Below are 27668 nucleotides of genomic sequence, written 5' to 3' on the forward strand. Positions count from 1 at the left end.
GAAACGTGATATACCTTCAACGCAACGAATGTCTTCCGTCGGTTCGCTGTTGGCAATTCATACACTATTTACTTTTCGTATGCAAGCTGGACGATAATAACGCGTTCAGTACGTGAATATTCAAGCGATATGATTAAGCGACTCATTATAAATGTCCAATGTCGACCTGTATTGTCGATTTAATGCACTGTTCAGGGTCTGTTTACCAAGTATCGAATGAAAAACCGATCTGCGAAAAGATTGATACGATATCCTGACCGTGGAAAGTAATTAACGTGTTGATTTTTCTTTCGTACTTCAGGCGATATGCAGTCGTTACTATACCGATAATAATTCGGCCCGTTTCTGTACGAATTTCATTTTCGGATTACGAGAAATTTAAACGAATATTAAACGAATAGAAATGAGAATGTGATAAATTTTTGTTCGAGTAAAAACTACCAATTATGATTATCTCTTTATTTATTCATTATCCCGAGCAGAGGTATACCAAATTTATATCCAAAATAAAAATGAGTGAATATTAATATGATATTGGACGATTTTTTACGTTTATGTGATAATACTACTCGTTTCATTGGTATTAACAGGATAAATAAGGATTAACACTTGCAGGCTTGAAAATACGAATTTATTTGGATGCTTGTTTTCAAGACTGCAAGTCGTGGTCTTTATTTCTGTACGTTCCAAGCTTTTTCGTTTATAAATAGTTCATTTCATTGATGTTTCAGATAAATGACAACTTGTGTTAAACAATTAATACAAAATGTATAATTCTTAATTAAATGCAAATTCTGATTCTGAAGACCTGTTTTCTACGTTTCAATTGACGAAGGCAGTCCTATTTGAAAGAAGAAAATTAAGGAATTAGATCCGTAATAAATAAAAACTCAAATTGATATTGACACGTGAAATTCATCCATCTTCTAAATTACTGAATTGTATCGGTGCACAAAAAGATGCTGAAGAACAACGTACCGTCAATATAAATAACAATGGAAAAATTACAAAATGATAGAAAAACAGACAACAAGCTAAAAAGTACACAATAAACTAACTAATTCAAAAAGAGAAATTTATAGCTATGACATGCTATCTATTTTTTATTTTGCTGCATTGTATCACTACATCAAAAGATGTCTGAGAAACATCTACTCCTCATACAAATAACAATGAAAAACTACAAACTGACAGAAACACCGAAAAACCTGAAAGTTCACAATGAACTAACCAATTCAGTAGAATAAATTAATACTTCAAAAAGAGGCTTCGAATTAAAAGTCGAAATAATGAATTATATGCATAAGCAAACCATAATAAAATCTCGATATTTTTTACACGTTTATGACGAGGTTCGTCGAAGCAACAGGTGCGATTACTAATAAATAATCAACGTATCCATATCAAAAGAACTCCGCGTCCCACGATACCCCACGCAGACCAGGACCGTTGAGTGAACAAATTGCCTTATCTCGGTCGTGATTGGCACTTTCTTGGCTCCCAAGCCGCGGGAAAAAACCATTATTTTTAGTATCCTTTCATTGGCCGCGTCTATAGTCCGCCCAACAAGCGCAATGCGCTTGACAATCTAAAGTAATTAAAAACTGGAGCAACTGGTCCCGTGAGGGCGACGAGAACACGGCCACTTTTATGGCGGACTTAAACGGTTTCGTACTCGAATCCAACGGGACAATCTTTCAGGATTAGCCGCCCGGATTAAAACTGAACAGACACAAGCCAGCTACGGTGGAGCTTCATTTATTATCGTACAAAAGCGTAATAGGGTCATGGATAGTTACAAAAAGGACATTCAACTAAAAAACCTCGAGTTCAATCGAATGTTTGGGCGGAACGAGGAGTTCGATCGCCGCAGTCCTGAATCAGGGATCCTGAAGAATCATTGTGCCCGATGGCGCTGGGGGTCGGTCGACGTCTCGAGGTTGGAGATTGGACGAGAGATTGGTAAGTTGACGGGAGATCGTTCGAGTCGTCGTAAGCTCTTGGAGGGGTCGAATCCTGAGCGTTCAGGTGTCTACCAGAGTCCTAAGACCCCGGATCCAGGAGCCACGATCGATCCAGCGGGGCCAGCGATAACCGTAGGTCCTTTGAAACAAACATTCGATTATTTTTTATTCCTTTTACGTATATACTTAAAGTTGAGATTGCTTGGAGGGAAATTGAAATGAACAATATTTTCAGAGGATGTTACTCTACCATTGGTCAAAATTTCTAGTTATTGGTTTACTTTTTTTAGTTTTGTAACTTTTTGGAAGATTTTAAGATATGTAGTTTAGGTATGGTACATTTAAGTAGGAAAGAAAGTTTCAGTTATTCATAAGGTGAAGAGGACTCCTAATGATAATCTTTCAACACAGAAGATTGCCTGATTATATGTGTCTAATGTAAATGCAGAGCACTTATATATTTAGAAACTTCAGGGGACAATGCAGCAAAATAAAAAATAGATATAGCATGTAACAGCTATAAATTTCTCTTTTTGAATTAGTTGATTGAATTTGTTGTTTTAATGTTTAGGCTTGAATAAAGTGTTTCCATAATAAATTGAAAACTAGAAGTCAGTCTCAATAGTATATATCAGGAATTTTATCAGAATGAGTTCTTGTGCCTTTAGAATATAATTTTCACTATTGATTACTTCATACAGTAATGAATATAATAAAGTATCTACTTGACAATTCAAAATTTAATATTCTTTTATGAATATACTCAATCTTAAAACATAGTTTGCAATTCCTTCACTCAAATCACTAAAAATGAATCAATATTGAAATCTTTCTGCTAAACAACTAACACGGTCCCCTGAAGTCATTAGCAATATCAATTAACATCATTCATATAAAAATGCCAATTTGTCTAATTTGACCATTTGTCATCTTAACTGGTTCTATTCTGGACATATTCTTCATCTGACCACGATAGCATGATTACCTGGTCGGCCCATCGAGCTATCGTAATTATGGAATTTCTTATGCTAATTCTACGTATAAGTGGTTGGAGCAGATAAGATAACGTTACCGGCAGCCGGTCCCACGACCGCAGCAGAACCAGCGACTGGTCCAACAACCGCAGCTGCCGGAGCCACTGGACCCGCCACAGCCACTCCAGGGATCACACCGCCGAGGACTACGGCGCCATTATGGCCCCAACCAATCGAACGACGTTCGCGCTCTGGGTTGGCAGAGGCGATGGCCAAGGCGGCGACGAGGACAATCTGAAAGAACCGTTATAATTTTAAATTTGTTTACTTAAATTTCTCGAGTTAACTGTTTTCATGTATTAACGTTGTATGCTCATTATCTTTTATATGCTAAAATTATGATAATTAATTTAGAATTCTTTATAATGCTTGAAGTCTATGTTTTTGTTATATCAAATTCTTTTGCGTTAGAATACTTGTGATTTTGTTTGCTATTAGGATTGTGAAGTTATCCCATAAGATGATCATCCTCATTCGATGTACATTTCTGATTTTAAGGATCAAGAAGAATCCTTCTTTTGTAAACGATCTCTCAGGTTTTACTGTCCCCATTATCTGTCAAATATCTTTTATATATCAATCAATGTATACAACTGTTTCTTCTTGCTATTAGGATTGCTGCGAAGTTACCCCATAAGATGAACATCCTCACTCATCAACCCAAATCGATATACATTTTACTAAAATGATCATATTTCTAATTTCAACCACCAAGAAGAATCCTTCTCTTGTAAACGATCTCTCAGGCTTTACTGTCCCCATTATCTGTCAAATATCTTTTGTGTATCAATTAATGTATACAACTGTTTCTTCTTGCTATTAGGATGACTGCGATACATTTTATCAAGATGATAATATCTGACTATACGATAAGACTAGATGATAAGATCTGACTATAACCACCAAGAAGAATCCTTCTTTTGCAATCCATCTCTTAAGCTTTACTGTCTCCGTTACCTGTCGAATATCTTTTATATATCAATCGAAGTATAGCACTCTCGGAGAAGTGCGCAAGCTGGACAGCAATGTTCAGAGTGAAAATGCAATTTCAGAAAACGTCGATAGCCATCAAAGTCGCCGTGAACGTTGCCGCGCTCGACTCCTTCGAACTCGTGGACGATAACTCACCAAGAATTTCATGATGATGGTTTTCTTAGTCTTCAGCTGGCTGTGACTGATGTCTTACCCTCTGGGAGCGATGGTTTATATACCGGATCGGTGACAATGAAAAACGGCGATGCAGCCTTCAACCCCGCATGAAAGTGGGAATAACAAACGAGCCAGGGTGCGGTCGCCGATGGACAGGATTGGAGTAGGCGACACAAGTTCCGGGTCCCGGCGTCATGGCCAGGAGCTGTTATCAAACAGGGACGTGTTTCAACCTCGAATGGTCTGCCGCCTGTTACCACGATATAACGGTTGTTGCCAGAGAACAGAATTTTCCCAGTTGTCAGCAACGCGAGCCGTTCCTGAAATTGCCGATGATCTCGTTCGCGAGTTCGTTCTCGCCGCGAAACTCTGCGTACCTTTTGATAAACACTAATAACTGTGGTGCACGGTTGCAATTACGGGGCCAAATCGACGCAGGCGCTAACTGGTCCTGATGGTCACAACGACGAATGCTCGAACAATGCGTTTTTCGGCGAGACAGTTGCCGAGTGAGGAATAATGGTTTCTGGGGTGCGGACGGTCTGGTGAAACTTTGACTGTCGATAAGGGATGCGGGATATTTGTTATCCGTAGGGACTCCGAAGGATAGAAGCTTCAATATTTTCGTTTGGGTATCGTCTTTCAAGCTTATTGCAATTTTATTTTCATGTCAAAGATCAACTGAGAATTTTATTATAATACTTTCAAAATTGGCGTCAACAATTGAGGCCACAAAATTGATAAATTATTGACACTATTGTTGTCGTGTGAACAAGGGTGAATGTTCTTATTTGTGCACACGAGCAGAGGTCAGTTTTCCTCGAAAATTACACTATCAGGATTTGTTTAATTTTTTCTATATTAATTTTAGTCCAAGTTAACGCTAAAAATTAAATTACATTAGTACGAGAAAAAAAATAATTCAGCACTGAAAAGGTTAATCTTATACCAGTTCGAAATATCATATGACAATTTTATTTCGTTTAAAAGTATCATTATCTAGTTTTACTTAAATGTTAGAATTCTGAGCATCATATTTTAAATTTTCAATAGATGTTGTTTAAAAGAATATCGTGCCATGAGTGCCTCGTTGATACCTTACATAACATGTTACGTATATAAACCACTGTCGAATCAAGATTAATATTACCCTAAAACTGAACAGATGCACTTCCCATACTGCGTCTTTAATTAACCTCTTCTTAATGAATTTATCACAAGGTACTCATAACAATGTTTTCCTCTTATGATCTATAACCCTAATACATTTTACCAAAATTACCTCCATGCATCCTCAGTTGCTAAAATCATTCACCGAAGAAACTGTGAACCATTTGAGAAACAAACTTCTATACCCCATTACACGGTTATTACATTAACGTGTAACCAGATAACGTTCCCTGAAATTTGCATTTGAGTTCACCGTCAGCAACGAAACTCGGCATATTCCCTTTTGAGAAACAGTAATAACCGTGGTCTAACGATTGTAATTGCGGGTCGAATCACGAAATTCGCGCGACGCTAACAATTCCCAAATTTCCAAGTCAACGAATCGTCGAACGACGTGGTTTTTTCCGCGAGACAATAGCCGAGTGACGCGACGAATAATAGTTTCGAGATGCAGGGAAGTTTACTCTGACGAAACTTTGGCCATTTGTAGAGCAAGCGAAAGTAACCGTATCTTTTCTTGGCTACGCGTAGCCGAGTTCAAAAGCTGGAACCACCCTCCGAAGTTTCGCGCTTTCGATACGGTATCAATTGTCTGGGAAAAGTCCAAAAAAAAAGAAAGAAAGCTTGAGTTAGCTAGGGAGTTGGCGAAACAGCGACACAGGAGCAAACTTTGATAACCATGCAGAAGTGTGCTCGACCTGTTACTTCGATCGCTGTAGCAATCGGTAATCAGTAATACAAAACGGCAGGGGACAGTTTTGTAATTGAATGAAATATTTAATTTTAATTGTACAATGTTCTTTTATTTAATTTTTGCACTAGTGTATTGAAAACTCCTTTAATTTCAGGTATGATTTTTCTATTTTATATCATGTTTAAATATCATCTTTCTACGTTATTATTAGACTGCGATTGTATGCATTTATGACTTATACTAATACAAAAAACATGTATAGAATATATAGAATGTATATCGAATGCACTCTACAATTAATGCAATAATATTTTATTCCATTTTGCGTAAGTGCACTTACCTTTTGATTATGTTTAGCACGTATTTATTACATTAGTTTGTATCATAAATGCATAAAATCTACAGTGTAATTATTACAATTTACCTCCAATAAAATATCATTATTATCTCAATTTGAAATATAGAATTTCATTTTCAAATATTGTATTCTAAATCAATTAAGTGCTCTCCAAATTTGATCAAGTCTCCTTAATTAACTACCCAATCAAATTATAGACCACATATTATCGAGAAATACAAGTAAATTAATTGCGATGATTTCTCCAATGAAGTAATTTCGGTATATTTCTTGTTCCTCCGTGATCTGTTCACACATAGGTCACACATAGGTAATTGATTTATTGCCACGCGTCCGATCAACGAACCTCTCGACTAATCCGAAAGAGTGTTCGCGATCGTCCGATGTCAAAGGGACTCGTAGAGTACGCGCCTGTCGTCGACTATTCCTGCGTGTTCCAAATAAACGCGGGAGAAAAAAAGAGAAAAAGAAGAAATGAAAAAAAGGGTGGGTATGAAACAGAAGGCTCCGGTTTCTCGCGCCGCCCGTTTATTTCGGGGGTGCGTCGAGCCGAGGATTTTTTCCTCCCGCTTTTCCATGATTTTCCACGGTGGCCGCGGTATTCCGTCCTTTGAATCTCGACGTTGTCGTCCAGCTGGAACGAGACGTAATTGCGCGCACAGAATTTGTCAAGTTGGAAATCGCGGTCGGCTGAAGCTATTGCGTTGCTCCGTCGAATTTACGAGCAGCGTTTTGCCCAGACGAGCACTCTCACGCCGAAGGTTGCGCCCACGTGAACTACGGGCACCATTCGAGAAGAAGCTTGCGCCTCGACGAATTAATCGGGGGAAACTCCGGTGACAAATATCTTACCGCGACGAACGCTCCTGGAACAGTTTGATTAAACGTGCACGCGAGTAAGATTGTGGTCGAGCTAGTTTTGCCCTGGTCAGAGTTAACAATTCAGTGTTTACCTCGGAAGACTCTAATCCATACGTATCTTTGTAAGAAAATTTACAGACTTCGCGCATACGCAAGAGTTGGAGAGATTGAAAATCTAACTAACTAAGCTAACTGATCGCGAACCGCCACCTGCTGTACCATACTTAATGATTTTCCGCGGACAGGACATTCTTTTTCTCAGAAAACCCCTTCATTGCTTCGTGACGCACTAAGACCCAATTGTAACGGAACATTTTTTTGTTACTACAGTAAAATCTCCTTATACGCACATATTTTTATACGATAAATGCACAAAAACCATCCCCATTACGGACCACTAATACCAGCTACGGCTCCTTGATGTTGTTCCTGTTAATCTGTATCTAATTTCACTTTACACTTTGCACTTTTTATATCAAAAGATCTTATTATAAGTTCGCAGCCATTAGCCCGATATTATTCGCGACGAAGAATTGTTCGTCAAATATTGGACCACATAAGATTTGTTCCGCTAGATCGCTGAAATATCATACTGTGCGTCCTCTTCTTTATTTGCTGTGGTTCTCTACCTTCATCGCATTTCCTTTCCACTTTTCAAGCTGTAAAACGGGACATATTTATTCTGTTACTACCCACCCATTTCATTGCCATACTACCCACCAATTTCGGTTGTTCAAAAATAAAACGATTTTCAATCTTAAAAACAGGGAAACTTCTGCTTGGAGGGAAGGTATTGCCGAAATGTTTGCCACTTTAAAATAAAGTCATTTTTCTTTGATTTTTTTGACAATTTTTCGAAGAATAGTCTGCATTTTGAGGCACTGTTTATGTAGTTCTAGGGAATAGGGTGTAGTTTTGGGTATTATGAGCCAAATTAAGGATCGAAATGTTTAAAGACAGTAATCCTAGGTTGCTTAGACTATATTTATTTTACCTGATCACGGATATTTATTTAATAGTTAAATGGAAGGTATAATGGAGCTAAAGGGAAAATAAGTTTATACAAAGCTAAAGGATATAAATAAAAAGGTACGCGATTTCACAATGCTGTGGGCGAGTCTAAAGTAGTATTTTCGTTCTGGTAGTTCTAATATATGTATATTTTAGAATCATGCTTTTTGAAATTATTCATTAACTCTATAAATGTCAATAACAGTGAAGAAGATCAGCGTTGACACATTCATCTTGAAGTATACCTTCCTTATAAAATCTTACATCTACCCTTAATATAATTGTATATATATATATATATATACAATTATATTAAGAAATTTAATTATTTCTTATTATTATTTAAATATGAGTTTTTGATTGAATGAGTTAACATTTGTATTTATATAACAATTCGGAGGTTGCTATATTTATATTACGTTGTCCCAAAAGTTTCTTTCGCTTTATTAATAAGTAATACATGCACAATAGTTTATGTTTTATGTTACGTTACTGAATTGTGCACGATTCATTTTGCTCCATTACTGCTACAACGTGAATATCTATGAAATTAGATTGTCTATTTATAGAAACACTGCCACATAAAATAACTGAGTGCAAATCATAGAAGAAACTGTTAGGACAACCTAATATAACGGTTTAACTTTAGCCACCAATGAGAATCCTTCTTTTGTAAACAATCTCTCGAGCTTTACTGTCCCGATTATCTCAGAAAGATCTCATCTCCTATGCAGAAATTGTATTTCTTCCCTACGAGGGTGTAATCCTAAGAATTCCGAAAGCCAACGTCCCAAAAGATTAAACGCAGCCCAAGGCCGCTATTTGTCATACCACCGACTATATTTCCTCCACCAGGTGAATTTTATCGATTCGAAAACGTCGATTCAATCGAGGTTCTTGCTTCCGTACCAGCCTCGGCGAGTTTCCCCAGCCAACAATGCGCACGCCATCGTCGTTGATAAAATCCCCCGATTTCCATAATCCCGACAATACTGTACCGTCGAATGGTTTTATTATTTCATCGCAGTCGAATTTCCCTCGCCGGACGAGTAAAATGGAAGTAGAATTCCACGGACGCCAGCGCGGTACTCTTGCACGTTTCGAAACTCTGCTGGTTTGCGCGAAACTCGACCAGATTCGCTCGGGCGTCGCGGACCGCGAGGGATTACGCCTTGCCCTAATTGCTTGTCGATTTCGAGTTCCTTCGATCTTTGTTTCCTTCTATCTCCCTCGCGGGTCTCCACTCGCAGCAACCTCCACGTGGTGAGACCTGGTAATCGGTATTACTCGCGACAAAGAATCATTTGTTTATCCTTTGTCGCGAGTAATAGCGAGCTAATGGCTGCAAACTTGTAATAAGATCTTTAGGTATAAAAAGTAGGTGCGTGGATTGTCACGCTTTACATGTGCAACATCTTAGACTCAATGGTGAAGTTTTATTAATTCTTCCCAGACATTTGGAAGATGATGGGAAATTAAAAATTATTCCGATGAAAGATATCTGCTAGCATTTGTATAATATATTAGTAATGATTACCTTATTGTGTCATAATATAATTAACAAAATAACAATTAGTAGTGATCCACCGTATCGTCAACAGCGCTCGAGACCGCGCTCTTCATCACAGTCTGCCCCGATGTTGTCTTTCATTTTTTCGTCTGCCATTTAGCACATAACATCTTTAACAGTTTAGTAATTATTCTAAAAAATTTTTAATCGTGGGTCTTATCATTTTTTTTTCCACTAAAGATAACGCCGCTTTGTTGAAGTCTGCCCGGCCTTTTCTCTTCCACGAAATCGTCTGCTAATAATTTCCCGCGTTTCGTAGCAACAAATACTTCACTTTTCAATCATTTTTATCCATGAGCATTATCAGTTTTGTCACTGTAAAATTTGTCATCTTTAACCGTCCGCCCCCGCCTTAATCTTCCTAATCGCGCTGGCAGGCTGACCACTCGGTGTTTGGGAACGCTAATGATACCTCTCTAGCTATTAATACATATTTCATGTACCCTATACCTTGCTTTTTTATGTAGCCAGCTCTCTGTCTATTACGATCTCTGCGTATCACGGGACGATCGTAGATCCCGAAGGTCCGACGAAAATCGCGTCCGCAGGCGTCGACGAGGCGGAGATATTGAAAAGTTGGAGCCTTTGTGACGAGTTCGCGGGGGTGGATGAGTTCCTTTCGGCGGAGTACTCCGAGCGCGACTCTTTCAACGTCTCCTTCTGCTCTTTGCGTCAAAGGCTATCGATTATCGAGAACTTTCTGTTCCCGTTTCCATCTCGTCCCGTTTCTGCAATCGTTTGCGCGATAATCGTGCGACCAGGTTACCAGAGACAATGCCGAATCCGTGAACTCTGATTAATATTTCACCGGGAACAGGGCCAGGTCGGGTGAGAATAGTTGATGGAGGCGCATCGCGACATGTCTGATCTCTGCCCGCGGGTAACTTCCATTGGGATTGAAACGAATCGACTCTGTCTTTCGATGGCGCGCGAATATGTGCATTGTGCATGGATGGGGAACATGTTCGACGTGTAGAAAATCGATTCTGATTTTATCTTTCGAATCACATTTCATGACGGTGAGCGTTCGGAAGATTTTAGGAAAAAGTGACTTTATCCTGGTGCAGCGATGTGATCAGTGTACCATTGTGTAAGTGTCGTGATATTTATTTACTATTATTATTAATTTGTTATAGTAGTTGTATTATATACAAGGTGTTTGGTAACTGGTGGTACAAGCGAAAAGGAGGGGATTCTGCATAAAAAAATAAGTCGAAAATATAGAATAAAAATTTTTCATGTGAGACTTTGTTTTCGAGAAAATCAACTTTGAATTTTTGCCGGGTACGAGTGCACTGGATCATGTCCTATTATTAGGTGGACTGGAAAATAATGTCGTTTCTGTGAATTTGAATACTTGTTTATCATACATAAGTTCGTTGATTTTTATCCGGCATTGAAAATGTGCACACTAGATAGCAAAGGCTGTATATAACGAGGGCGATTTCATAATGGAAACTTATTAAAAATGTATCTGTTTGAATTTAATGTAAAAGAAACGACATTACTTTCCAGTCTCCCTAATATAACGGATGTCACTGTAGATCATTTTCTCGATTAAAGTTATGTTGATAAACACTTCCAATGGCAAAGTATTATTGTAGCCTGTCATATATTAAAACAAAGTGAAGATAAAAATTACAAAATATGTTTTCGAATATCAATGTTGTAAATATGTAGTGTATAAAATAAAAAGATTTTCGTAACCAGGAATAGTATTTGAAGTGACGTGAATCCATGTCAGCGGTCGCGAATGTGTTAAAAGAAGTAATAATTGATAGCGTAGCGCGTGTATATAATAATAAACACAAATTTAACTTCGTCATCCGTGGACAGCGTTGAAGTAATATTTTAATAAGCTGATGTTATTACCTAAAAGAATATATAAAATATCATTTGAGAAGAAAGCGAAATGTGGTAAATAATACATTCTTTATATGTTATAATATCAAAAATACGTGACCATTTATATTAGGTGGTTGAAACAAGATGCGTAGAATAAATCATGATTAATTCAAATCTAACTGTGTGCATGCATATTTTAATATGAGAATATTTATCAGTGAGTAGATATTTTCCTTCCTACTATGATTTCCTCTTACCTGCATAGATTAATCCAAATGAACATTTATTCCGTCTCACAGTGACACTGAGTTTAGATTGGAACGTCGACAATAGTATTATGCTTTCAACTTTAATTAACTGGTAGAAACAAAACGGTTGACTGCAATTGGACAGAACTTGCGTATCGCGATTATAAATTCTGCAGGGATCCTTTGACGAGAACAAATTTTATCCTTCTGTGACAATGCGCATTATGATATTAACCCAATGCACTGGTATCGCCAATATAAATATCGTTATTCCAATTTAGTCATTCGCTCTCAAAGGAAGGAGTATTGGATCAAGTATGGAATTATTGTTATCGTTTTATCGTGTTAAAATTTATCATTAAAAACTCTGAGGACTTTGTAGAAACAACTGTCAAAGTTGCCAATCACAATAAACGTAACGAGTTATTTATCCTTTTCTGTTTAAACTTTTTTAATCTACATATTTCAAAACTTACAGTAGTCCCATTGGATTCGGTCATAGGTCATTTTTGCTCCTGGAGTGCAAATGCATCAGATGACACCGGGTAGTGTCGGCTACCATAATTAGGTGGCTGAAACAATTAGCACGTTAACATTGGCCGCGGTCGCGCCTACTGTGCCAACAAACGGATCTCTGTAAAGGGCTCTCTCTCGTTGACACGTGTGTACGTATCGCGTGTCAGTGTTCCTCAACCATTTTGACCTTAGACTCATATGTTTCATTCGTGATTTACCATCAGTTGACGAAAACAATAATACGCTGAAATCGAATACAGAGAGCTAAATTAAATGTAATAGTTTAAGTTTTCTTTTCTTGGCTATAAAGCAATGCTTATATTGACTATACATAACTAATATAAAAAGAAAAAAAATTTACTAAAGAGGACTCATAACGAAATATCGCAAACTTTAAGTGTACTTTGTGTGAATAATGAATGCTCGATGATGAAACCTGTGAGAAGTGTTTACTCTTACATCCGCATGATCCAAGACTTATTTTCTTTACATCATTTATCTGTCCCCCATAAACCTATCAAGGCTCGATAGATTGCGATATGGTACTCTCTGAAAACCTCTCCGACTACGTGTACACAGGAGGCAGACACGCGAGTGGACAATTAAACGCGAGTAGCTCTGCGCGAGTACACGACATCATAGTCGATATTGCGTGCCGACACGAAATAGTTTCGAGCATCTGATTGTGTCGCAACTCGTTTCCCCCGAACATATTCTCGGGCAGCGCGTTTGAAGGGCAAAATAGAGTTTAATTAAACGACAGCGCGGACGATCTCGTGGATTTAGCGCGACCAGAGTGCTCCTGATACGTTCAATTTCCATCCAAACTAATCCAAACCTTCGAAATTGGCTCGGAGAGTAGAGTTATTTACGTTTCTAGTTGGATCTCCGATTACAGTGGCAGCGGAAATTTTAATGAACATTGGTATTTATTAACCACTAGCCGGACGTTGACGAGTTAATTTACAGTCTGGTCGTCAAATCACTATGATCGAATGGCAAAATTGCGTATTTGGGATTTTGATCGGATCACGATTTGAATAATAAGAAAGTAAATTTAGGATTTTGGTCTTCGATACGTATAGGAGTGGTTGAAGAAACTATACTACTTCATGAAAATATAGTTTGTTGGATGAGTGGGAGTATTGCAAGTTTGATAGATAGATATTAGTATTTTATTGAGGTAGAGTGTATGGTAATACAAGTGATTGTTATTGCTCACGAAAGAATTAAAGCAAAAATATTGATACTTTTAAAATGCTGGAATTTCTGTGACTAGTGCATTTTACGTCGTCTCATTTTATGTGCATATCTACTTCTGTTATTGTTTCTGAATTTTAGTGGTGCTTTAGTAAATAAAATAGAAAAATACATGCAGATATATACGCATAAATAGACAATGTAAGTATATTTGCATAAAACATGACGACTAATAAATACCAATTATTCTGATGTCATACTCACTAGAACCAAATACCCTTGACCGAGGAAAAAATACCACAATTACGTATGCGGAATAGAAATTCTTAAAAAAGTCTCTGTTTCTTGCGAGCGTACGATAGTAGCCCCTCAAATCGTACTTTCCATCTCCAAATACGTCGAGTAAATCAGTTGGCCTCGACAGCAAATGCACGACGCTTTCATCGAATCCTGACAGCGTCGAGTACTCCATCATCAAGGATCCCGCTATCTCGAGCAATTGTCAAGGATGCCAGAAATACTTCCTCGGTTTTCCCCGTAGCCGATAATGTCACGAGGCTTGTATCACTCGTTGCGACACCGCTAATCGTACCTGCCATCACGAGCTCAATTCCGTCGCATACCCGCGGAGGACCGTTAGGTATCCTTGAAGTGAAAATCCGTTCCACTCTCATTAACCGCGACCGCGGCCGGCGATTCCAAACTGGAAAAATGGAGTCAGACGGTCGACTATCTCTTATCCAGCGCGCCGTACTTGACAGTGAACCTACTATGAATGCATAATTGCGTCTCGTTGCTGCGGCACGCGCCATTGTTGTCCAGCTCGTTTTGTCGATCGTGGAATTGTTCGTTTTGTCCTCGCGTGGGCGTCTGCCACGATGTCCACAGATGTTGGCTGCATCGTTCTTTTCCTTTGGACGTTATAATAAAGAGCAGGGAATGTTTGGCGAAATGGAGTCCAAAAGAAGCGTAGATTCTCATTTAATGAGATTCTAAAATATGGACTGAGGAATTATTAGTTTTCTGGGATTCAAATTGGATATGAATGTTATGAATATTTGGTTAGTAGTAGGCTTATTCGAAAGTACCATGAAGCACCTTTTTTTTATGAATAATTTCAGAAACGAAAAGACTACGAATTTTATATAATTATTAAATTATATACTATATATCATAATTTATACATGTAAATTCATTTTCAAAGATTGTTATTCCAATAAAACAATATTCTCCTCAAAAAAAGGAAAAACATTCATAGAATATTCATAATAGGTCATCAAGAATTTCTAGAACAAATAAACCATCATCTTATCATTTAAAAAGCATAAATTCCCTTTAAAAGTCCCTGTCATCCTCAGATTTTAAAAATAATTCATAATCCAAACACCTCCAAAAATAAAAATCTGCAAGTGTACCTATTTCTACCTTTACCAATCCCTTTGGTCGATTTACATAGCTGGTATTAAATAAACCACGCATGTCTATGTTACGTTTATAGTAATATTTGGTTTGAATACGACTGTATTCGAATTCTTTTCCTCCGTCTTCGCGAACCGCTCGTTTCTGCAGCGGGGTGCGCGCTGAAATATTCATGAGCGGGATGCGAGCGGGATCCGGTCGAGAGTTGTCTAAGCGCGTTCAGCTGCAAATCGTGTGCAGTTGCAAAATTATCCGCACGTGCCTTTTTGTGTAGGAGCGCCGTTAGCCCACGATTGGCTGGAAGCCGATTCGCGACGTATCGAGCGCCCGCTTTGCTCGGAATTTCGCATGGAGTTCTGTGATGGCGAACCGTGAAAGCTTGGAGAACGGTTTGAAAGCAATTAGCAATACTCATGCTTCTGTAATTATGAAAATAATCGAAATCCTGGTAACGATACATGTTCGAATACCCGCTTTTGGTTATTGTTGGAGAATTACTATGAAGTGGAGGATTTGCTTTGTTGGAGAGATATTCTGGTTTGGATTGGTGCACGAAGTGGTGAGGGAATGCTTGGAGTGGTTTGAATTGTGCGTGAGTTGCATCTTTTTTCTTCAAAATGACCGCTTCAGGTTCGATGTTGTTATAAGTCGTGTTTTTTATTTATAAAAATAGGAATTTGTACATTTTGAGATGAACTGTTAGGTGCTATTTCCTTTCTCTGTCATTCACGTGTCATTGTATGTACTAGATACCTCGTGGTGATACCAGTAAATACTAGTTAATGAGCATATGACAAGACAATAAAAATCAGTATGCATTGAATGTTTATTCATTAAAAAAAAAAAAAAAAAAAAAATAGCGATTTCTCTAACAGCTGACGTCAATGCAAACAAAGCTGGGAATAATTCCATCTAACGGTACCATGACAGCCAAGAGTTAAAACAATAGTCAACTACGTTAATTTTTCAGTTCTTGCATCATTATCTCTAATACTTGCAGCTTCGTCGATTATTCAAGGTAAGTCGCAAACAATCGATTCGATGTAAGAGTCAAATACTAAAAATTCCTGTTACTCCTAGGAGCTGGTTGAATATTTCAGCAACCCCCAAACCTATCAAAGGCTTTCGAAAAAGGTCTTTTCACAGATGAAATTTGTTATAAGGGTATAATATCGTTTATTGGTACAGTCACACGGTTACATAATTAAATGATACATGTTTCGGGATACATTGGCAATACAAATAGAAGGGAAGTAAAACGTCGTTATTGTAGTCCTGAGGCGGGCATGAGGTATATCATACAACATTGAGACTTGCTTCTACTCGATTGCCAAGCACTTTAACCAGCAATAATCGCTGAGGAAGAGGCGCCAATGACCGTTGTTTTCGCCACTGGGCCAGCTACGACCGCAGAGGTCGCTGGACCTGCAACGACCGCCGAGCCAGCGTGTCCTGCGACGACCGCAGTCGCTACTGGTCCGGTAACGACTGCACCTGCAGGTGCAGCTAGTACTGCGGGAGAAACGACTCCTCCCCCTGAAAAATTAATTATTTAGTAATATTACTCATTTGAATATTTGGTTTTATTTCATTCGACGACTTTGTGAAACGTTCTGACAAAATCAGAGTTCTTCCCATTTCTCGTTTCATTGATTCTTTACATTCTATCTTTTTTTTTTATTATTGAAAAATTAAAACAGTGTAAACAGTACCCACCATTGGATATTAAACCTCTTCTTGCAGAGTGTAACATTAAAGTTCTATTACAAGTGTGCAAATTTTTCGATGAATGTAACCTACAAATTTAATCATTCCCTATGCAATACTTACTTTCTATATTTACTTTACTTTCTTCTTTTACATGAATTTAGCATCACAGAAAATTACTGCAGTTAACAAATTCGCGATCGGCAGAAATATTACGTTTCTAACACCGAGTATCGATAAAAATAATAAAATTCTGAAGTTGGACATCGCAAATTTGTATCGTTATAAAATAAAAAGATTTTCGTAATTTTTTCATAACCAGCAATAGAATTTGAAGTGATGTGAATTCACGCCAATGCAGCGGTCGCGACTATGTTAATATAGAGTTGCCGAAGTAAGTTTATTTGCGTAATATCAATATGGACTTCATTGAACCCTTTAGGGCATTGAGAGAAATTGGAAGGTTTCCGAGTTTGAAGTATAAAAATGTTTGATTCTTACCGACAACAACAGCACCACCAGGTTGACTGACCACAGTAGGTCCAGCTACGGCACCAGTGACCACTGATGGTCCAGCAACGGGTCCAGTGACAACTGATGGTCCAGCAACAGGTCCAGTGACTACTGCTGGTCCAGCAACGGGTCCAGCTACTTTGACGACACCAGTTGCGGGACCAGCAACGACTGTCGGTCCAGCTACCAGTCCAGTTATTACTGGGCTTACCAAGCCTGGAACCAAAAGTCCGCTAGGGGCTGCTGAGCAGACCGACGCGATCGCTGCGAGAAAAGCCTGGCGAACATAATGAGTCTTAGGAAATGAAGAAAGGAAGAACGAAGTACTTTATTCCTGTATTTTGCTTGGTTGTTCATAATAATTGTGGTTAAAACAGAATTTCTTCAGTCGAGACTAAAGTATGTATATTACAGAATAAAAGAAAGTAGTTGAAGAAGCTTGTCAAGGATGTTTGGAAGCGCCATGATAATTCTATACCCAAAATCGGTTTGAAAACGTGCAACAACATTTTTTCGTACAGTCCACCGTTTCTGATGAAATCAATATCGAATCAATATCGAACTCAACTAGAGCGCGCTACCCATTATACTTTTAAAAGCAATCTTCATGAAAGCGAGACCCTTTAAGAAAAAATTGCATTCTTCTTTTTCGATCAATTTTTACTTCCATAATCGCCACCACTTAGCTTCTAACACTTGGTACCTATAATTCTGTGTATATCACGCACACAAGTGTTACTTTCGACGACTATTACAAAGTACTCAAAGTTAAACACCTTAAATACAAGTTTCATAAACTCTACGAAATGAGAGAAAATGGTTCCAGAATCTTACCAAGAACATCATGGTTGCTGGTTTCTTTCGTTGACTGTACTGTCACTGTAGTATCAAGCTGATAGTGGAACTGCCAATTAACCCTGTGACATCAGCTTTTATACCCCGCAACGACCCTGAATCCCGACTCTCACTCTCCAACCTATTTTTCCATAAGAGAAATGTCACGCATTTAATTGTTGTTCACGACCCATTTCCATACGGAAGAATTTCTCTGATTAGTATCGCGGGAGTGCTATTGCTCGCCACGCCGAAAGAGCGACCCCTAGTGTCTTCCGTAGCTCACAGTCGTGGGGTGGATTAATTAGAGATTCAGCTGCACGCCAAGTATCACGGAACTCGCGGTGATCACGAAACTCGATTAGGCGAAACGCTGTAAATTTGGGTTACACGGGCGCGAGGACGTCACTCGTGATCTCGGCGTTGACAGGATTCGCCTCCCCAGTCTCTGGAGGACTATTCGACTTGGGGATTCGCGGTACTTGTTGCTCGATAGCTTGATTGCGTCTGTGCGAGCATTGCTTCAGAATGGATATACGCGAGGATGTGCTCAAATTCCCGTGGATCAGCAATTCCGCAGCCGTGTGTTCTTGCGCGAGAGTATCGAGAAACGGTATACTAACGAATCGCGCTGTTAGGTGGAATTGTTAATTGGTGGCTAATGAGTCGTCGAATTGCAGGCCATCTGTATCAACAGCGTATGGTGTTTGGATAGAGTTTGATGGAACTACCGATTGAGGTCATCGCAGGTTAACTTTGGTAAACAAATAATAATCAATGTTTCCTGGCTGGATGGCACGTAACAGGTAATATTATTGCAATCTTGAATGATTATCAAGTAAAAGGTAGCCTGATAATTTGCTTGAAATTTTCCAAGCTTTGGAAATTTAATATTTTAAATGCGTATGGAATATCCATTCCAAAATTGTCTTTCTCTTTCTATTTATCACTGTAATATCATAACTCTATTTTAGTTAATGTACAATGGTGGGAATAATTATAGCCTTGGAAATTTGATACTTTAAGTAGAAATGCAAAATATAATATTCAATTGATTTGCTGCTTTGCTTAATCTGCTTTGATTTCCAATATGGGGATTTAATATAAATTGTTTCTGATATACAGATAATTCTTATATTTGCTGTCATTATTTATAGTTGATCTATAAATAGGTATCTTGACTACAGGGTATTTACTTGATGAAATTTAATCCTATCATGAAACTACCCCTAGCTTCTCCCAATTAAATACAAGTTTAAGATCACTAGCTTTGAAGTTTGGGTAGTTGTTTGTAATACGAGGAATAAAGTTGTTGAATGAATATATAAAATAAATAATCCAACGTTTCCAAGATATTAAATACCAGTGGAATATCGTGGGTTGCAGGGTAAATATTGCGTCATTTTGTAAGTCTGCTTATTTCACTCTGCAGTCTTCCGATGCGATGTAAACATACATAATATATATTACGTAGTATCAGTTGTTTGCATTCAGACTTTCTGTAATCGTTCAAGAGAATTCAAACGTGAGGAAAATGTTTTGTGGTTAAAAATGAATCTAAAGAATATACGTAAAATTGTGCAGAGAGGAAAACCGTGTTCACAACTGTAAAAGATATAAAATACTTAACAATATTTTATGGTAAATTTATTGAGATAATTGCTCCTCTACCTCGGCGATTCCAAAATAATCAAAACTGAAGTTAGATGGTTCTTCAGTTACATAAAACATAAAACCACATAAAATCAGTAAAAGTTTATAAATATGATAGAATTAAATAATAATGATCGAAAACAAGGTTTAATTTTCCTCTTTATTTTTATTTATCCTTGAAATTTACTTAAAGACTCAAAAATGCAAATATTTAGGAAATAACATAAAAGACTGCTAAAAAATGGTAACGGTTAAAGCCTTCCATAACCTTCTTCGTCACTTGAATTTCATATTTCACGAATGGTCGCAGGATTCACGTGTCTGGTTTCTCCCCGACAATGAGGGTTTCAACTGCTTCGCGCATAAACTGTCCGATTTAACGACCTGGTGGTACTTGTTGCTTCTCGCCTATTCTCCACAAACGACGGGGGTGCTCTTGCGATGGTGATTCGCATAAACTTGCCGCAATAATTTCCTCTGAGAAGGAACATCCACAAAGTGTATTTCTCCAATTTATTTCGATGGATTTTTTCTGGTTTACAAATTAATGCAAATTATTTTTCAGTAGCTTACCGGTCGAATTTAAAATGTAAAATTGCACTTTGAAGTTTCATCCCCTAGTTGAACCTAGAAAACTATTACAGACAGGGAAAAGTGTAATAAAAATTCTTGTTAGTTTGTCATGGAAAATAATACGCTATATACATCAGTCAAAGAAACCATTAAGAACGTTAAATAAATTAGATTCACCACCCTTGTTATCAAAATGTTTTAAAAGTGATATATGGTGAAGTACTTTCATTTAAATTTTCTCCCAAAATAAATCAAATTGCTTCTGTGGTACGTCTCATTCATGATGTGCACAATAATAACATTCCGGTGGAAAATTTAAACGTCACGTGATATATCTTGGGTGTTGGATTTGGCAACGAGAGGGTTGTGATTGAAAACTGAGTGTAAAGGAACACAAGGGCGATATAGTCGAGGATCGAGAGGATCCGAGAACCGAGCTGGAGGGGAAATGCTCGGATATCAGTGAGATCCGGTGTCGTCGCTCCTCTGATAGAGAGAATACTCGGCTGATTGGAGCGGCGTTGGAGCAATTTCCTTCAATTATCGGAAAGGTGGACAGGTATCGTCCCACGGTTTCTCCCGACGCCGACAACCGACGGTACAATGGACCGCGAAATACATAACGGCCACGTCAGTGTCGACGGCCTTCGAGACGTATACTTTCTTTCAGCAGAACAATGGACTCTATTCGATTAGAATTTCATCGTAAACGTGGACGCAGGGTCCGAGGTGTCCTTGCTTAGGCGCGTCGAGTGAGAAGTTGCGCACATCTTCGAGATATTTGGGAAGACATTCGATACTTGTCTTCAACTTGAGTATATTGTAGGAACCTTTTAATCTTACTAAGAATAAATAATGCAATCACACATTTATAATATCACGTCTGACTTTGCTCACGACTGTTTTTACCATTCACACTCGGAAACAATCACACAACATCCATGCACTCACGACGCTACTCGCAAAAAGGCTCTTACGATACTTAATTTTATTCTACCGCCTTCATTAATGGTCAACGAAAGTAACTCACATTTTTAAAATAAGAAACGACTCATTTTTAAGAATGTTCATTTGTTACTCGATAACTAAGAGACAAGTGAATGAAATTCTCTCCAAAAGTGGCATGCGTTTATTATTACATAAAATAAGATACATGAGGTATTGTTATGTACACAGAATACATATAAAAGATACAGTGATGGGAGGTACTAGAGGTAAATGACGGAGATCGTGGCGTGGTCGGTCTCAAAATGACGGGCATCGGGGAGATCAGTCGAAGATGTCGTTGGGAATGGTTGTCCGGCTGAAGGATTACCAGTGTGGGCCAGCACTGACTAGTCCTCCTACTCCTGCTGGTCCAGCTGATATGCTACCAGATGGTCCAGCGATGATCGCTGGTGCAGCAACGGGGCCAGCAAGGGCTGCTGGGAGCGACGTTGGGCCAGCCAACACTGCGCCTGAAAACAATTACACATCTAACAATGGCATAAATTTTCCACCCTTTTTAACGTAAACTGACAATTGCAATTTCTCTATATTTATTTTTCTTCTCTATACCTTATAATTCTTTCAATTTTCATTGTACCGATATGTATCTCATTGGCTTTTATTTTTGCGATGCTAATGCATATAAAAATTTTTTGTGTGGCTCATGAAATTTTGTTTCACACATTATTACATTTATGTCATTTAGTTGGTGCAACTTGTTTTCAGTTTTTATGGCCTACATGTACACTATTGTACTTTGAAATGGCAACCGGTAATAAACCGAGGCATTTCAGACAATTAACGAGCGTGGAGTGTCGCGTTCAAGATCTCGTTTACCCGGAAGAGCGATAAAAATCAGAGTCCTTGGCGTGGTCAGATTTATCGGTCATTGTGGAGATCAAGTCCGTACAGTGAGTGCAAAGATTAGATACGGTCGTGTTCTGTTAAGAATAGATGCCTTTAGTGTGCCTAATCAACGTAACTGGCTATCGTAAATATTGGAAAATACACGATGAAATTCACGGTAGCTAAATCTGACAAGATAAATATAATAAAAGTGTCTCATTCAAGGAGCATGAAGTCTCAGGGTATTAACTCTTTGCACTCGGATGTTAGAATTGAACATATTCAATATATATTACAATATATGTAATACATCATGAAACATATTGTCAGTGTCAACGCTTCAAGGAAGCTATACAAATTTATAATCAAGTTTAATAATACCAAAAAAGAAACGTTTCCAAAGTTCGACTATTTAATGCATTGTGATTCCCATTTTGCAATGAGATGGCGCAGAGTGCAAAGGGTTAAAAATGAAATAAAAAGAGCTTAGTCCAAGAAGATGGGCGTGCTAAAAGTGTGCTACAACGAACGAATATGATGATACGAGAGTCAACATACCCCAAGGAGACCAGGCTGGAGCAGCAGCAGCGCCCCAATGAGCTGCGCCCCAAGGAGCAGCGGCCCAGGGAGCAGCACCCCATGGACCAGTGATAGCAGCTCCTCCGGATACGCTACCAGAGACTAAAGAAGGTCCGGCAACGGCTCCAGTCACGATAGCGCCTCCATCAACAGCTCCAGAGAGGCGAGCAGGTCCAGTGGCGGGTCCAGCGAGCGCAGCGGGTCCTGCGATAGGGCCACTAAGGGCCGCAGGGCCCACGTGGGGCCCAGCAAGCGCGGCTCCAGGCGCCAGCAGGGATGGCGCTGCTATCGCCACGGACATGGCCGCCATGAAGAAGACTGCTACCGAGTTGCACATGTTGAGAGGTGAGTCGAAGGGGTTTCTCTGTTATGCTTCCAGACGAGTTTGCCTCGATGGTTGGAGTGGATGTGCTGCCATCGAACGGCTTCGGTGGCGCTTTTATAGGGGCATTGGCTGTTGTCTTGGATCTTTGCTGCTCCCGCCAACCCCAAGGGCGGGGCACAGGACACGCCAAACATTCTCTGCGGGCTGGGCGCGTGGCCGTTTCATGGCTTATCAGCATTATGTCAGACATCGAGCTGGCGACACGCGGACAACGATCAACGCCTCGGCAGCGTGCTCGTGGCGCAGGGGTCACGTGCTCTAGTTCAACTGTTGCATCCGTTTCCAGCGCTTTTTACGATTGCTTCTAACCTTGCTGGGATACGTACCCTTTCAACCAGAAAGAAAGATCGTTCAAGCGAAAGAGATCGGTTGCAGAATAGAATTCCGAGTGGGACTTTTCGTCTGGCTACTGGGCTTTGGTAGCTTTCTTTTCGTTAAGAGTTTATGAAAATAGAAAAAGAGCACATGTGTCACGTGGTATGTGAGAATATTTTAATTGCCATCTTTGATAATTCATGTATTTGTTCTTCGAGTGTGGGGTCAGTTTAAATTAGGGATGCAGTGATAAGTATTCGGTGCGCTGTTTTTTTGCCCGTTTTGTCAATTTTCTTTTTCATTTATACATTATACGATCTCAAAGGGCGTCCATTTTAATTAATTAAAGCACCAAAATCGTGTCTTCTTCCTTCTGCTTTGGGAGAATAAACGAGGTAAAATTGATAAAGGAATCCTGTATCTATTACATGGTTTTATCAAGCGAGCACAGCAGAACTAATTTAATTAGCAACGTGTCGTTTGGACCATGAATTTATTAGGCCCTTTCCAATATCAAGTGAAAGAATAAATTTTATGAAATAGAAACTTTCATACATATCGATCTTGGTGAGGAAATTTGCAAAATTATTATCCAGATGATTGATGCTATTATCCAGCTTTTCGTTAAATAAAAATTATAATCAGAAATAGAGAAAATGAAATGAGATATTTCAAAATGAACAAGCAGAAATGTCTCTATGTAACAAATCTGAACGATTCTCCTCTGTACTCTGTCTACATCCACCCTTCTTTAAAATTATTTTTTTAATTATATTCGTTTCAATCAACGATTCAAACGTGCAGTTATGAAATAAAAATATCAAACAACAGTAAATACAACACATAAAATAGATATTCACACATTCGCAACCGCTGACGTGAATTCTCGTCTCTTCGAATCTATTCCTGGCTATGAAAAAATTATGAATACCTTTTTATTTAATATACTACATATTTACAACATTGATACTTTAAAACATATATTGTAATTTTTATCTTCGCCTGTAAAATATCTGCCGGTCGCGGATGTCAAAATAAATATCCAAATCGATACATGTATTATTCGATAATGTTCTCAATCCCTGTCGAAGGAATGTCTTGGCACAGCATGTCCCGTTTATGTTTTCATATTCCATCCGCGGAAGAGGACAGAGAATCATGGTCATTACAAAGGCACCAGTTATCTCGACCTTCGTAAGTCAAGAAGACCAGGTGCACGTCTCGTCCCTGTCTCGTCTATTTTCGCGACGAGGAGACCCTGATTTAGGTGAGTACGCGTCGGCAGTCAGGCCATTACGTTGTTGCATCGTGCATCCGTTTAGGCGAGGCACGGGTTGCGTTGCCCACGCGTCGAAGTCTCCGATTGTCGCCTGGAATGACGGTGTCATTGTAGTCGGGTACGCGTGTGTTACGGTGGCACCAGCCTCGCAATGGATCACCGACCGTGCCACGGATCGTTTGGAATATCATTGCTGGGCGTTGCGTGCACTTTCGAAGGTGACAAAGGTGACCAGCGACGCGATTGTTTGAATAATTGTTTCACGGGCCCCGTGAAATATTTCAGGGGGGGGGGGGCGACTTTAATGCCACGCCTCATTTAGGAGAGCAAGAATTCCTTCCCTTGTATCCACGGAGGCGTGAAAAACGCCATGGGTCTTAAAAAGAATTTTCTAGGATCGCAAGTAACGCTCGATGGTCTGGGAATTGAAAAATGAAAGGCTTTGGTTATAAATGCTGATCGGAGGGTATGAATGTTTAGCATTGAATGTTTCGTTTTTTAACTTCTTTTGTGACTTTTTTTAATACTCCTCCACAATGAAATTTAATATGAATTTAAAGAATTAATTAAGTAAAAGTAAATGTAAATGTAAAAGTTTTGCTGTATTTGAAAGACGATTGCTCACTTGTGTCTTTAATCATCTCTACAAACAGTTTCAACATTCAAATTATCAACAACACGAAGGCAAGAAAAGAAAATGAAGAATGGCTTTGTGCAAAGCGAATAGCGAGTCCTTTGTAAATTTAAAGGACGGTTCATCCCGACATTTTATCAAAAAGAAACCACCGAGTATGAAATGTTTACTAAAAATAATTGAAAACATGTTTATATCAAACTGTAGCATTGTATTAAATTGGTTTTACTACATCTATGTCACGATGGGAGTCGCGCGGATGGCAATGCACATATTTCGAAGTCGTACATTTGAATAAAAAGCAGTGGAACGCCGGATATGTCAGTCAGTGAAAATATATACGGAATGCCAGTGTTTTATTTCCGGAAATAATGCGAATCGTTGAATACTGTATCTCGTGGGCCATTACAAAGCCCGAAACATTGCAAAAGCGGATTACGAAAGCCGTTTAGGACCGCGGATTGCACCCATTCGTTGATTGTTACCGAGTCCATCGTTTTCCACGATGTTTTATTTTTATCAAAATTTGTCGAAACTGTCGTTGCAAATTCGATTGCCTCTCTTGGAACAATACTGGCCCTCCATTTCTAGCTTACTGGGAATTCATCAAAAGCTCCAGTTAACGCGAAAATAACCGAATTTTGTTCCAAAATAACAAATTCAGGGAAAAATATAACTGTAATCGTTTGGTATTGAAGATGAGTCGTGACATGAATTGTTAGTAAAATACCAGGCTGTTGTTTATTGGTTTTTCGTTGCATGATGGAAAAGTTGTGATTCTGGTCGATGGAAGGGAAATTTTGATTTCATGGGTTCAAAAATTGCAATAAATTAATTAATGCAACAATTGCAGCTGATGCGAAGTTTTACTTTCGAAAGCTATTTAAAATATTCACAGCAGAGGGATTCAACATTCTGAATGAATTGAATAGTATTACGAAAGAAATATGAAAGAGTATAAAGATTAATATTAAAAAATATAATGAATTATATATTTATTCACATTTAAAAGTGTATGAATTGAGATGCCCAAAACTGTTCCCAAATTCTCATTAAACATGCAACTTAAAACATGGTCAATCTTCTTATCATTATCCTACACTAGATCTACAATTTTCCCAGAAGAAGGCTATAATACTAACATCAAAATTATTTTTAAATCTAACAAATCCATTTATATTAACCCTCTAAGGACAGAATTAAAAATATTATACTCAACACATTTGTATTTTTATAAATTTAAAAATATGCGTATAAATAAAATTATGGGAAGGAAATGTCAACAAGCACTAGGCGCTTAAAAATTAATTTTAAATTTGTGGTTGGCAGTAGTAACCAGTTGCCTTAAAAGGGTTAATCTCTTCAAAGACCAAAGCTCTTTCTTTTGTCCGCTAATAACTGCCCTGAAAAACGAAGCAAATTTTCCTTAAATTCAACAATTTCTACGTCTTGACGTCGTTGTTTCGTTGGAACGAAACGCACCGTACCGGTATCTTTTAATCTGGGCGCGGTCAGCGTCTCCAATTTGATCAAAGGTTGCGTCATGGTGTTTGCATTCTTCTCCCGGAACCATGTGGGGCTTTTTCACCCCGTCACGGTCCAGCAGATTGCGGGAGCAGCCCCGCCCTTACCCCCCGATAAGTTCACCGACCCACGTGTCCCGCGTAAGGCAGCTATAAAAGCTCACTTAGCATCAGCTTGCACAGCAATGTTCCTCTGTGATTGCTGATGGAAAGTCGCTGCTCGGAATCTCGGTGGCCTCCGTTTACGTTTTCCACGGCTGCTACCCGATCGGTTAGGGGAGGGAGCCACCAAGAAGGAACGTGTCCGGGCCGCTGGATCGCCAATTCGAGATTTAATTAGAGTCATCTGCGACCCTACCGATGGCATTCATAGCCGAGGAGATCGCCACGATGGATCTGGACATCCGATCGAGCGCTGACGTCTCGTGGTCGATGGCCACGAGGAATCCTGAGGTAAGATAGAAAATATACTGGTACCAATTCCATACATTCTTGACGTGAACCAAATGAAAGCACGGATCTCAAGTTTAATTGATTCAACAGGGATTGGAACGCTGGCTGGGTTGTTCGGTATGAAAAGTGTTGTCATTTTTGTTACGTATAAGGTTATTAGAATATGTGTATTAATAGATCGCGTGCATTTGAAATTATGGTTGGTTTCTGAGGAATTATTGTCGGATGGTGTCGGTGTGATAATAATGAAGGAATAAAGTGGAAGATAAATTTAAACTTGGAGTAAGAAATTCTGATATGCCACTGATTTCAAATCTTAATTGATATGTATTGAACACTCAGCATTAT

General features: G+C 38.8%; 2 protein-coding genes across 2 annotated transcripts; both read right to left on the reverse strand.

The window, feature by feature from the left end:
- Positions 1-1742: 1742 nt before the first annotated feature.
- Positions 1743-4283, reverse strand: LOC128889274 (uncharacterized). The gene is made up of 3 exons (XM_054146736.1): positions 4127-4283; positions 3037-3232; positions 1743-2103 (listed from the first exon to the last, which is right to left on the reverse strand). Exons 1-3 carry the CDS (start codon positions 4136-4138, stop codon positions 2033-2035), a joined length of 279 nt encoding a protein of 92 aa, XP_054002711.1. The 5' UTR covers positions 4139-4283; the 3' UTR covers positions 1743-2032.
- An 11908-nt stretch (positions 4284-16191) lies between these two features.
- Positions 16192-23146, reverse strand: LOC128889582 (tetra-peptide repeat homeobox protein 1-like). Its single transcript, XM_054147306.1, has 4 exons — positions 22711-23146; positions 21634-21776; positions 17248-17536; positions 16192-16575 (listed from the first exon to the last, which is right to left on the reverse strand). The coding sequence occupies exons 1-4, from the start codon at positions 23066-23068 to the stop codon at positions 16379-16381; spliced, it is 987 nt and encodes a 328-aa protein (XP_054003281.1). The 5' UTR covers positions 23069-23146; the 3' UTR covers positions 16192-16378.
- Between the last annotated feature and the right edge of the window lie 4522 nt (positions 23147-27668).

Source organism: Hylaeus anthracinus, unplaced genomic scaffold (assembly GCF_026225885.1).
Source record: "Hylaeus anthracinus isolate JK02 unplaced genomic scaffold, UHH_iyHylAnth1.0_haploid 11997, whole genome shotgun sequence".
NCBI classification, from domain to species: domain Eukaryota; kingdom Metazoa; phylum Arthropoda; class Insecta; order Hymenoptera; family Colletidae; genus Hylaeus; species Hylaeus anthracinus.

Coding starts and splice junctions, on each gene's coding strand:
- LOC128889274 (XM_054146736.1), bottom strand. Junction 2,104..3,036: donor GGTCGTGGGACCGGCTGCCG/GTAACGTTATCT, acceptor TTTGTTTCAAAG/GACCTACGGTTATCGCTGGC.
- LOC128889582 (XM_054147306.1), bottom strand. CDS start 23,068: ATGTGCAACTCGGTAGCAGTCTTCTTCATGGCGGCCATGTCCGTGGCG. Junction 21,777..22,710: donor TCCAGCCTGGTCTCCTTGGG/GTATGTTGACTC, acceptor AATTGTTTTCAG/GCGCAGTGTTGGCTGGCCCA. Junction 16,576..17,247: donor TGGTGGTGCTGTTGTTGTCG/GTAAGAATCAAA, acceptor TTAATTTTTCAG/GGGGAGGAGTCGTTTCTCCC.